Below are 12,990 nucleotides of genomic sequence, written 5' to 3'. Positions count from 1 at the left end.
AACAAAAAAATTGAATGAATAAATGAATTGTGACATAGGAATAATTGTCCCATTTTGTGGATATGATGACTCTATTAGTCAGCTTTGTATCATAACAAAACACCTGACACAGTCTACTTAATAAAAAGATTTATTTAGTTTATTGTTTTTCTAAAAAGCATAGCCCAGGCTCTGTGATGAAGGCTGACTCTTTGTCTGCATCACCACATGGTGAATTTGAATACAGTAATTCTCGTGGTGCCTATAGCAATGAAAGGAGTGCATGCAGGAGAAAACAAGTGATTGATCTCAAGCCAGAAGCAGATAGCATAGGAGGGGCTAGGCATCCTCTTTTCGTAGTAAACCGCTCAGAAGAACCCAAGAGGTCTCATGGGAACTACCTTCTGAGAGCATACACCCATCGACCTAAAGACATTGCTCTAGGCCCCACTGTCGGAGACCAGCTCCAACAGGGGGTCTCAGGAGACAAACGGATGGTGAGGAGTCGGTGAAAGGGGGGTGGAGAAACAACACAGACACCAAAGTGAAGGTGTTGATCCCAATCTTTACTTGTGAAGTTGATCATATATACTTTTCATTTTGGCAGGCTCACAGTACTTTGTAGGTTACAAAACAGGAATCATTATTCAAAGAAACAAAATATTAAGTAGCTACAATTAGAATAGAAGAACGTATCTTGGCTTATGCAAAAGCAAGCATTTGTACTTTCAGTTCGAGTTTTGCTTTGAGCTGTTTCTGCTTAGTTAACTTTTAATAATAGTTACAAATGTCCCAAAATATTGGCCTATACCTTGACTATTCTTTCTTGACTTACTGACTGGAAACGGTGCCATGGTTATGGCAAGTGGTTGACTTGTTATTAATTTTAATCAAACAAGAGTAAGAGCACAAACCATTGTGCACAGGAACAAGAACAAGTTGCCCAGTACTAAGCACTAATCTGTCTTCTTAACATTAATTTTTCTTCTCTAGATTTTAATTTAATTTCTCAAAAACTTCCTTGGCAGGATACAGGGAGTTTTTCATTAGACATTAACAATTTACGCTCCACAGCTGAATCATTGCATTTAGAGCAAACAGATCTATTCTTTAGAAGTAGTTGCATTAATTGGGAAAGTCATGTTTTTTCCTTCATACTTAATTTTCATATGAGAAGTCGCAACTATACTTATTAAAGGAATACAAAAACAAATCAGCCCATTCCCAGAAACATACTGCGCTCCTCCAGAGGATGGACGCCTTGCGCCATCCTCCTCAGTAGGGCCTTGCCATTGCCTGAGTCAGGGGAGGGGCGCAGCACCCCACCTCTCAAAGGTTCCACCACCTCCCCAAACTGCCACCCTGGAAATCAAGACTCTAACCACAATGGACTTTTGAGGACACAATTAAGCCATATCCAACCTAAGATTGGGTCAGGAATTTTCCAGTTCCCTTTGTGAAATTAGGATTCAAACTTAGTTCTGAGCCTACTGGTATTCAAATTCTAATGCTAACCCCTTAGAAACTTTGAAGTTGTAATGGGAGTTTGGGATTACATGTGTTAGGGGCCCACCAGAGGAATTTAATAGGAAACTCACAGTAGCAACTGATGCCCCATTCAGATCTGCCCCAGTGAGCCAGTTCCCAGCTTTTGCCTATTGTGCCAACAATTAGCACCTGTACATTGCTTGAGGATACTGGAGAGAACTGGAAATTTTAAGTTTCATGCCATCCCATAGCCTGATATAGCCAAAGACAGGCTGTTGTGGATTACCAAAAGCCAGATCCTTTGCTTTGAGGCAGGACAAATTCTAAGGTGTGTTCTTTGTTATATAGAGGTCCCTGTGGGAAAAGGCTATGTGGAAACTTCTAATATCACACCCTCACTTGGCTTCTGTCCTTCGTCATCCACTGCTTTACTGCTTTTCTTCCCCCATAAAAGCCCTTTCTTAATGCACCACAGTGATGTGCAGGCTTCATTTGTGCCCTTGTGCTTCACCAACAAGATATAAATATATCTTCAGTTATATTTTTTAATCATCTATATTGTGGAGAACTAAAGGTGAATAACTACATCCAGTTAATGAGAGATATATGGAGTTTCCTACAGGATTAAGGCTTGATATATGATCAACTCTTACTTTCAATTATATTTACTAGTTCGTTTGTTTTTTCTATCAGCCCTTCTTGTGGAACTCCAAAATGTAAAAATGGCTTTTATGCATAAGGTTTCCAATCAAAGTAGTCATAGATAGTTTATTATTTCTTATAAGACACCTACTACCCAAATGTTAGTCTATAATTTCTGAATTTTTTTCTGGACACCAGGGAGAGACAAACACAAGGATAGTTCCTAAAGTAGAATTATTAAGAAGACTACTGTTACATCATTGCAACTTCCTACGTGCATAAAGTGTATTTGCATATCAACTTGAGAAAGAAAGAAAATAATTCGAAATTAGTCCAGTCCAAATAAAGCATCTTCAGTCCTGAAAGAAAGAAAAAAGAAAAGGAAAAAAATTTGTGAATGCATTTACTTTATTTGGATTACAGATCCCACCATCAATTTGTCTAACTTCTTCAATGTAGGTCACCTTTTTAGAAGTGGCTACAGAAAATTTTCAAAACCCATTACAAAGAACATATCCCAGTAATTTATTCTATCGGTGCTCCCAAAATCTTAGAGGAAAGAATTCTAATATTAGAGTTTATGTCCTGGCTTTGCCATTTAATAACTGTATGACTGTGCAGATAACCCAACTTCTCTTAAATAAATTTTTCTGTCCTAAAGATAATAGATTTGAATGGGTTTTCAGCATCAAGATATCCTGGGCAGTAAAATTTCATTGAAAAGCTGAATTTTCTACCACTACTGGAATGCAGCTGAAGATATCAAGAAGTCAAAGTTTCTCCTTCTTTCATGCTTCTAGAGCTCCTTGTAATTACATCTATTATAGATTTTTACAGGGAATATAAACCAGTCTGTTTCCATTTCTTTCCTCAAGTGGCTAGGAGCTTCTTCAAGGCAAACAGAGTACCCACACACTGAGACTGAACAAGAAACTGAAAGAATAGGACATCTGCAGAACTGTGTCACCCCTCTCTTCTGGATGAAGAACAAAACAACTGCTATGTGTTTTTTGTTTTTCTTTTGAGATGAGGTCTCTCACTAAATTGCTGAGGCCAGTTTCAAACGTGCAATCTTCTTGCCTTAGCCTCCTGAGTAGCTGGAGATTACAGGCATTCACCACCATGTCCAGTGTGAGAATAATTCATTTTTGAGGTCTTTTTCTATGCAGAAATGCCTGATATGAAAATGACAGAAGAAAGATCAAACCCTTGCAGGTGGTGTGGGTAATCAGCTGCCTCTATCCAGCCACATCTCACTGGCAGCTCCTCTGTCTTCCTGTTACAGGGTCAGTGATGCTGACAGAGTCACACCTGGGACCACAGGCCTTCCTCATGCCATTCCACAGGAGAAAGGAATATGACCCAGGAATGTGACTCAAAGAATTCTTTACCTGCTAACATGCTACCTTAGTTAATGTCCTCCATACAGTGAAGATTATCATGTTAGAGTTGTCTCTAAATAGTCCCTAGGATAATAAACAAAAACATTTCTTAAAGTCAAAAACCCACCTCTGTGTTGTTGGTTAGTCCCAGGATGCTGGTTAGTTGTCTCGGTCTATGAAAAAGAAAATGGGAAACATTAAGCTTTACTTTTTAAGATACTATGTACTAACAAATGTCCCAAACTGTGTAGCTTTGAACACTTGTAGACCCAATCCTGCCTACTGGCCTCAGAGCCAAACCCAGCCAGTATTAAAGGAGTCCAGGTTTCTAGGTGTCAGGACAGTGGGATTTATAGGCGAAGACCTGTGCCTCCCTGTGATGCTTCTTGGTGCCAAGTGTCCATAAGGCTGCCAGAAAAGCTAGAGGAAGCCAACAGTGGTAAGAAGCACTGGGAGTGCTGCTGCTACTCCCTGCTTTCACTACGAGGACCCCACTGGCTCAGGGAATATGCCATGCAGAAGTCTCTCAGAAGGTGCCACTCATCAGTGCTTTAGAAACACTCCCTGACAATCCCAGTATACAATTTTTTTTTTTAAATACAGAAAAAGCTTTAAGCTGTGACTCTACTTAGGAATAACTTTCAACAGCTAAGGAAAAAACCTGAAAACTTACCCCACTTCACTATCTTGGGCTCCTTCAGAGTTTCATGTGTAACTCTGCATGCGTATTCATCTTTATCATTGGGGGTGAATTCAGTGTGCACCAGAAGATAGAAGGACCAGTCCTTGCTGAAAGAGAGGTCCGACTGCTCGACTTTTTCTATCTTCTGTCCGTTTTTCAACAGATCTATTTGAATCTGGGGTGGATGAAACCCAGATACGTAGCAGTTGAGGAAGTTCGGTTTTCCATTCTCAGCTGGGTGCCGTGTATAAACTTGAATTTTCGGAGAACCTGAGAAACATCAGGGAAAGACAAAATAAATTTGTCAAGAGTATTTTACTTGGAGCTAACTCGGTCTCAAGTTAGGCACCAAAGGTTAAATTTGACCTATTTGTCCGGATGCCATTTCCACTCTGGCCAAATGAGTTTCTACTCTCCCAATAGGCTACTCTATTTCGTGAAACAGAGTAGAACTTACTATGTTTCCCACATAATTGTTCTCTATATGCTTTTTGAGTTTTGTTTGTTGGCTTGTTTGGTTTTGGTCTGGTTTTGTTTTCTAGCTGATTTCTACCAGTATCTTTGGTTACTGGAAATTATTATTATTTTTTTTTTTTAGAATTTTTTTTTTTAATATTTATTTTTCAATTCTCGGCGGACACAACATCTTTGTTGGTATGTGGCGCTGAGGATCGAACCCGGGCCGCACGCATGCCGGGCGAGCGCACTACCGCTTGAGCCACATCCCCAGCCCATACTGGAAATTATTTTAAAGAAACTTTCTGGGCAGCTCTCAAGAATATTTAATGTCCTCTCAGTACCCATTGAATTTCTTAATACATCACTCAAGGTCCCAACCTACTTTTCAAACTTCATTTCTCATTTAATATACCCTGCATAGAAGCTACATCAAATTATTCACGCTGTTGTACACTACTTCAACCCCTTACATTTTCTTTCCTATGTTTACCCACTTCCTTTTTGGTTCCTGCTTCTGCCTACATCTATGCCCATCTGACTTCCTAATGTATAATAAGTGTCTAGTACAGTGACTAGCACACAGCAATTGCTCTGTAAGTAGCAGAAGTTATTATTATTACCTCCTTGCTCAGCTTCCTATGCAAATCAAGCCAACATATGTTGAGACCAAACATAACCTGTTTATTCCTGCCCAGTGTTTATATGTCAAATCTCTGATTACATGAGCTAGAAAACAAAGAAACAAAAATGACTAAGTCCCTAAGCAAATTCGCGAGACCCTGTCTCAAAATTAAAAAAATATAAAGGACTGGTGATGTAGCTCAGTGGTAAAGCTCGCCTGGGTTCAATTCCCAGTTTAAAAAAAAAAAAATTAGCCGATGCAGTGGCGAGCCTGCCTATAATCCCAGCGGCTCGGGAGGCTGAGACAGGAGGATCTGAGTTCAAAGCCAGCCTCAGCAACTTAGCAAGGCACTTAGCAACTCAGAGAGACCCTGTCTCTAAATAAAATATATTTTTAAAAAAGTCTGGGGATGTGGCTCAGTAGTTAAGCATCCCTGGGTTCAATCCCTAGTATCAAAAACCAAAACAACAACAACAAAAAAAATTAAATGCCTACAAGAGTTGGTTTTATCCCCAATACCAACACCACAAAGAAATAGAAAAAAAGCAAAAAAGCATTTATTTTGTTCAGGGGTCAGAACACAACTTCATCCTGCCCAGAATTCTCTCTTTGAATGAAGCAGGCAGAATTTTGCAAGAATATCACTATAATGTCTTCTAGGATAAAGACAATATCGAGCTAGGTTTGAATTTGGCCAAGATCTGTGGGCTCAGTCACTTACTAGCCTTGTGACTTCGGGAGAATTACTTAAGTTTCCAAAGCTTAACAGAAAAATTAATCCATGCCTACAGTAAAACAAAAAAACTCACATACAAACATGGGGAAAATAGATCTTTAGAGGCAATCAACATTGAATATTTCTTGTGTATTTTCCAGAAATGAACTAGGTATCTTCTTTGGAATTTTTCAAAATGACTTTTTTACTGGTACTTTATAATTATACATAATAGTGAGATTCATTATGCTATATATTGGTACTAGCACATAATATAATTTGATCAATCCAGGGCAATCCCTATTGGGTCCTTTCAAACCCTATGTGAGCTGTCTCTTTTCTTCTCACTTGAAAAAAATCTTACTCTTTTATATTCACTCTTACTTGTCTTTGGATTTCATTCTTCAAAATCTTGAGACAAGAAGTTGAAGTCTCTGGCAGGGAGCTAGGATCAGCTGTAACATTACATACAGCAGCAGAGGCTGAAAATCTCATTTCATCTTTTGGGGGTTTGTCCAGGATTCTTGGAAGGCATGATCCCTGCCTAATGTATACCTGACCAATCACCCACCAACGGTCACCATGGATCCCTGATACACAAGATATCAAGCTACAAATGGCCGTACAGATGGAATCCAAGATGAACTCCCCATCTACCAGGGACCCTTAGATAGGCTCCCATAGGAAGTAACCAGAGTGGTCATCACCCCTATCCCTAATGGCAGTTAGGGGCTCTTCTTCAGAGGGAGGAAATGAATAAGATAGAATAGGATAGATAGGATGGATGGATAGATAGATAGATAGATAGATAGATAGATAGATAGATAGATAGAAAAACAGGCAGTTAAGAAAATGGGCCCCTGAAAAAGAGGTTTCTCTACATGAACAGGCTACTCCATGAAATATAGGAACATTCCAAACATTCCAGCCAACTCCTTTGTTCCAGAACAGTGGGAAAAATGAGATGGGCCAGATCTGAGTGAAGGTTACAGACTTAAGGGCTAACCAACAATAGCCTTAGCACTTTTCCTGATTAGCACAGAAATTGATCAATGCCCCTACCCCTTGACTAGTACACTTAAGTGGCAACCCCTATCGGGTCCCCTCTCGGCCTGTAGGAGCTATGTCTCTTTTCTTCTCACTTCAATAAATCCTACTCTTCAATACTCAAAAAAAAAATTTTTTTTGATCCATCTCATTCCCCAGTAACTTTTCTTTCCCTCCCTCTGAATATATGTATATCATATATATACGTGTGTGTATATGTGTATGTGTGGTATGTGTGTGTGTGTGTGTGTGTGTGTATATATATATATATATATATATATTTTAGAGACAGGTTCTCACTAAGTTGCTTAGGGCCTTGCTAAGTTACTGAAGTTGGCTTTGTACATTCAATCCTCTTGCCTCAGCTTCCCAAGGCACTGGGATTATAGGCATGTGCCACCCTGCCTGGCATTCTTCCTTCTATTTTCATGAGATTCCATATTCTTGCTCTGCATATGAGAGAAAAGATTTGAACCTTAATTTTCTGAGTCTAACTTATTTCAGTTAGCATGATGTTCTCCAAATTCCATCCATTTCCCCACAAATAACAATTTCACTTTTTTGTGTGTGTCTGAGTAAAACTCCATTGTGTATGTATGTAGGTATAGTGTACCAGAAAATGTGGGGTGTGTGTGTGTGTGTGTGTGTGTGTGTATCTCACTGAGTTGCTTAAGGCCTTGCTAAATTGCTGAGGCATCAACCACCTGCCCTGCACCATTCATAGTCCTTTTTTTTTTTTTTTAATTCCTGGTCTTTTAAGGAATCTCCATACTGCTTTCTAAAGTGGTTGTACTAATTTGCATTCCCATCAACAATGTATCAGTGTATATTTTCCCTCACATCCTCACAGCAATTTTTATTTCTTTTTTTAATTTTTCAGTACTGGGGATAGAACCCAAGGGCACTTTAGCAATGAGTTACACCCCCAGCTCTTTTTAAGTTGCTGGGGCTGGCCTCTGATCTTCCTGCTTCAGCCTCCTGAGTCACTGAGATTATAGGCATGGGCCACCATGCCCAGCTGTTCTGTGTATTCTTGGTGATTGCCATTCTAACTGAGATGAGATGAATTCTCAGTGTTTTTGTTGTTGTTGTTTGTTTGTTTAGTTGTAGATGGACATCATACCTTATTTTCTTTATTTTTATGTGGCACTGAGGATCAAACCCAGTGCCTCATGCATGCTAGGCAAGTGTGCTACCACAGAGTTACAACCCCAGACCTCTCAGTATACTTTTGATTTGCATATCCCTGATTGCTAAGTATGTTGAATATTTTTTCATATGTTAGCCATTTGTATTTGTTCTTTTGAGAAATATCTATGTAGATCATTTACCCATTTATTAATTGGGCTATTAGCTTGCTTATTGTTTTTGGTGTTTTTTGAGTTCTTTATATATTCAGAATAAGATTTTTAAATGTCAGGTTGCTATTTTTTTAAATGACACCTATCATCACTAGATACATTATTCTTTATTTTGTAAGTAAATTTTATTCAAATTAATTACCATTTTCTTATGATCAAAACACTGTTTTACAGGGGATTTGTAAGGGAAAAAGTTGAGAAGTTCCAATTTGTCACCGAGTATTTAAAAAGCGCACAAAATCCTGGGTGTCCGGATGAGTCTTGGTAACCATCTTGAATTACCCTTACCTCCCTGACTTTGACCAATAGTCACGTTTTCAAAACTGAAAGTGGAGGCTTCCTATATCTTGGAAAGAACCAGGCAAGTTGCCAAAAAGGAAGCTCTCTATGAAGAAAAGGCAAGGAGGGCCCTTGATCACCCATCTTGCTTCAGAGAACTTAACACAGGAAGGTGAGGAGGCAGGTTTCTGAAAAAACGGTCACACCCAGCCCCATGAAAGTTCATGTCTGTAATCCCAGCGACTGGGAAGGCTGAAGCAGGAGGATTGCAAAATGGAGACCAGCCTCAGCAATTTGGCTACGCCCTAAACAATTTAGCAGTACTGTGACTTTAAAATGTAAAGTAAAAAGGGCTGGGTATGTAACTCAGTGGTAAAACACCTCTAGGGAAGAAAGTGGAGAGGGAAGACGAGAAGAGGGAAGAGAAGGAGAAAAAGAAAAAGAAAAAAAGATGGGTTACAATCAAAATGCCTAGCTACCTACCACAAAGGCACTGGTCAGGCTCAATTTCAATCCTAATTGTTATTTATCGCCTGTGATTAAGTGGCTTAAAATTTTGGTGCCCCGAGGTCGACCCCAGAAGCTTAGTGAGGCCCTAAGCAAGTTAGCAAGCCCCTGTCTCTAAATTAAAAAACAAACAAACAAACAAAAAAAAACCAGAAAGGTCTAGGGATATAAGGTTAGTGATAAAGTGCTCTTAGTTTCAATCTCCAGTACAATCAATAAATAAATCTTGATACCCCAGTTTTCTCAGGTGCTTGATTCGGGTAATCATAGTATTTACATCCATTTTCAAAGTTAATTCACACAGGGCTGAGAGTGTGGCTCCGTGGTAGAGCACTTTCCTGAGCATGCACAATGCCCTGGGTTCAATCCCAAACACCGTTGGAAAAAAAAAAAAAAAAGCAACACTGATATAAAGTATGTACAGTCCTGATTATAAAAGCTACCTGTAATAACGGGTAGCTTTTAGAATTATTAATAAAGCAACAAGTAATGAGAACAGCGTTTGCGCGCCTTGGTTTGGTGCCACTGGATCATTAGAAGAAAGTGTACCTAGCCGGGCGCTTCCAGTCTGAAGGAAGCAGAGTTGTCGCGGTTTGTCTTCCCGTGGGTTGTGTCTTCCACGTACCCCAGACACCGGTTTCCACTCATTCACAGACCCCAACTCCGTGTCTCTGGGACTGGCCTATTCGCCCCATCCTACCGCTGCGCTCCGGGAGCCAGAGGAGGTGCGAAGTGGGGAGGAAAACCCTCTCCATCTCGGGGGGCTCTAAAACTTACCCAAACCCGCAAACTCGGTCAAGATCCACCTTGTCCCAGCAACCAGAGGTCTCCCTCGATCCTCGAGCAAAGGAGCAAGAAGTAGGCGTTCTGGGCTTTCACTCCCTTCCTAATCCCCCGCCACGCCACGATTTACGCAGAGACCGAGCCCTGGTCCCCACTCTGGGAAGAACTTGGAGTTAGAGTTAAGAGACTGCCAAAGGGTCACAGAGGGTGGTGTTAAGAAGAGACACTTACGCGGGTCAGCGTCCAGACCGGTCAGAAAGAGTAGCATGAACAAGGCCAACGCCACCGCCACCGCCACGGAGCGAGACATTGCGACTCGAGCAAAGTCAAACGCAAAATGCAAGCCCGGCGGGGCGCGTCCACTTAAATTCCTTGAGCACACAGCCAATCAGGACCCGGCCCGCGGGGCGCGTCACCAGTCTCCTAGCTTGCGACGCCGGGCCAGGTTAGAGAGAGGGATTTTCCCCTTTTCAGTTTCATTTTCTCATAAAGTCTCGTGATGTTTAGAATGGCAATAGGTTGGACTGTACATAGACGTCCTCTGATCTGGGGTACGCGCCTGGGTTTGGGGTATCAGGCCACCCATCCTAGATTCTGGCTGGAAGTGCCTTTATCCAGGGCCCTTCCAGAGATGCTAAAAGATTTGCTAACTGTGCCCCTGTCAGTGAAAAACCTAGAACCTGATGTTTTCATTCTTGGAAAATGATGTCCAGAAAGATTAAGAGCGCTAAGCAGTGACCGACAGAACTCAAACTTTGGTTGATAACTACAGCCCAGGAATACATTGGGAGGTTTCAGATTCTCTGCTCAAGGGGTTAAAAAAAAAATCAGGAACCAGAGAACTGTTCAGATCTAGGACTTTTCTTGCTTCTTGAAAAGGTTTAGGGAAGAGGTTTTGTTTGTTTTTTTTATTGGGGATTGAACCCAGGGGATCTTTACCACTGAGTCACATTCCCAGCCCTTTTTATTTTTTAAATTGAGACAGGATTTCACTGAATTGCTTAAGGCCTCACTAATTGTTAAGGTTGGCCTTGAATTTGAGACCCTTCTGCCTCAGTGTTTCTAATCCATAGGATTACAGGTGAACCACCACACCCCGCTGGGAAAAGTTTGTTTTTGGAAAGTTCTGTGCAGAGAACTTCCTTCTTGAATCTTCACTATTGTTTAGGTAACTTTCTTTGTTCAGTTGATTTGTGTGTATAGGGGTGGGGGTTGGGGTTGGGGTGGTGACCACTGACAGTAAAAGCAATAACTACTTAGAGCTGGAAAGTTTCCAGATCTCTTCAGGTATTTCATTACCTTGGCATTACCAACCTACACAACAGTGCTTGGGCCATAGTAGGTATTCTGTAAACTGAATGAGTGAATCCATTAATAAACTTTAGGTCATAGAATTATCCCTATTCATTTTATGGACAGGGAAAATAAAGGCTAAGAGGATGTCCAGATTCCCTTGGCATTCATGTTTTATTCACTTAGAAGACCAGAGCCTGGGCAATTTTAGTGAAACTTTGAATTGCTTCTGCCATAGGTCCAAGAAGAAAGTTCACCCCTGACAGTAAGAGCATGACAATGATGAGCAAACTAAGAAAACCTATACTCTAAGATAGTATGAATAAGTGAGCAAGGAGTGGTGTCACACACCTATAATCTCAGTGACTCAGGAAGCTGAAGCAGGAGGATATCAAATTCAAGGCCAGCCTCAGCAATTTAGGGAGGCTCTCATCAACTTGGTGAGACCCTGTCTGAAAATAAAAAATACCAACAATGGGGATGTGACTCAGTGGTTAAGCACCCCTGGGTTCAATTCCCAGTACCAAAAAATAAAATGAAATAAAATAAATAAGGTGATGCCATTACAAGGGGCCAAGTCCACACTAGTCTTTACAGAGTAGAACATTGAAAGGAGGAAGTGGACCATGGACACCAAGAGTAGCCCATGTCTTGGAAATCCCCATAGTGTCAGTTTAAAGGGAATTGATTGCACTGGGCTTCCCCAAGGAGAAGAACAAATAACTTCTGGATTTCTTTTATAATATTTTTTTAACTTTAAATAATCCCTATTGTCGAGGTCATGTCTAAACTAGAGAAAGTGGAATACTCTCCACAGATTTAAGGTAATGAGATAATGCACAGAGAGATCCTTTAACAGTGGCCTAGCATATAGTAGTGTTCGGTAATGTTTAATAAGAACTATAATTATTAATGTTATTTCACTAGTTTTCCTATCAGCTCTTTTTGAAATACAAGAATAATTGTAATGTATGAAGTTATGAGTTAACACACCACCCTCCCAACATCACCCTTTAAAAATCTCATTTAAGATGCTTAAAGACTAAAATATTAGTGTTGAATTGTACTGGAAAACTGTAGTGTTGAATTGTACTAGAAAAATGCTTTAGGAATATAGAAAAGGACAGGGTTTTGTTTGTTTGTTTTCTTGCCTCCAGTTTCTTTTTTTCTATGTCACAGAAAAATACTAAACTTAAAATTCATTAAAGATAGATTCTGGTATATTCACTTAGGAAGCCAATTTAAAAGTCAATTAAAAAAGAACAACAGGGATTGGGGTTGTGGCTCAGCAGTAAAGCGTTTGCCTAGCATGTGCAAGGCCCTGGGTTCGATCCTCAGCACCAAACAAAAATAAATAAAATAAAGGTATTATGTCCAACTACAACTAAGAAATAAATATTTAAAAAAAAAAAAGACTGGCACTAAGGAACATGCCTATAGTCAGACCTATATGAGAGGCTGAGGTCACTTGAGCCCAGGAGTTTAAAGTGGATCTGGGCAACCAAGTGAGACCCTGTCTTAAAACAAAAACAAAGAGCCATAGGAAAGACAGAGAAAATTTTGTTTCTCAATCTTCTGAATGTGGGAAATCTCTGTATTTTTCTTGGATTTTCATTTATGACATTCTTCAAATAGTGAGGATGAAAAGAGAATAAAACTATTTTTTTTTAAAAAAAGAGCACTGTTTTCTTGGTGGGGAGCAAACTTTGGAAATGTACAAACATGACAATTGAAGAGTGTTATTACCTGGG

At 40.1% G+C, this 12,990-nt stretch overlaps 1 protein-coding gene across 1 annotated transcript; it reads right to left on the bottom strand.

Annotated features, from left to right (window-relative positions):
- Window positions 1-524: 524 nt before the first annotated feature.
- Window positions 525-10,314, bottom strand: B2m (beta-2-microglobulin). Its single transcript, XM_046461427.2, has 4 exons — window positions 10,178-10,314; window positions 4,165-4,443; window positions 3,619-3,664; window positions 525-2,468 (listed from the first exon to the last, which is right to left on the bottom strand). The coding sequence occupies exons 1-3, from the start codon at window positions 10,254-10,256 to the stop codon at window positions 3,651-3,653; spliced, it is 372 nt and encodes a 123-aa protein (XP_046317383.1). The 5' UTR covers window positions 10,257-10,314; the 3' UTR covers window positions 525-2,468; window positions 3,619-3,650.
- Between the last annotated feature and the right edge of the window lie 2,676 nt (window positions 10,315-12,990).

Source organism: Marmota monax, unplaced genomic scaffold (genome assembly GCF_021218885.2).
Source record: "Marmota monax isolate L192 unplaced genomic scaffold, Marmota_monax_Labrador192_F-V1.1 WCK01_AAM20220418_F8-fsc00001, whole genome shotgun sequence".
NCBI lineage: Eukaryota > Metazoa > Chordata > Mammalia > Rodentia > Sciuridae > Marmota > Marmota monax.
This window is presented reverse-complemented; position numbering and strand designations above follow the sequence as displayed.

Bases quoted from the DNA above. Each gene is read 5' to 3' on its own strand.
- B2m (XM_046461427.2), bottom strand. From the start codon at position 10,256: ATGTCTCGCTCCGTGGCGGTGGCGGTGGCGTTGGCCTTGTTCATGCTA. The intron at 4,444-10,177 runs GTAAGTGTCTCT...GATGTTTCTCAG, and splicing joins CGGTCTGGACGCTGACCCGC to GTTCTCCGAAAATTCAAGTT.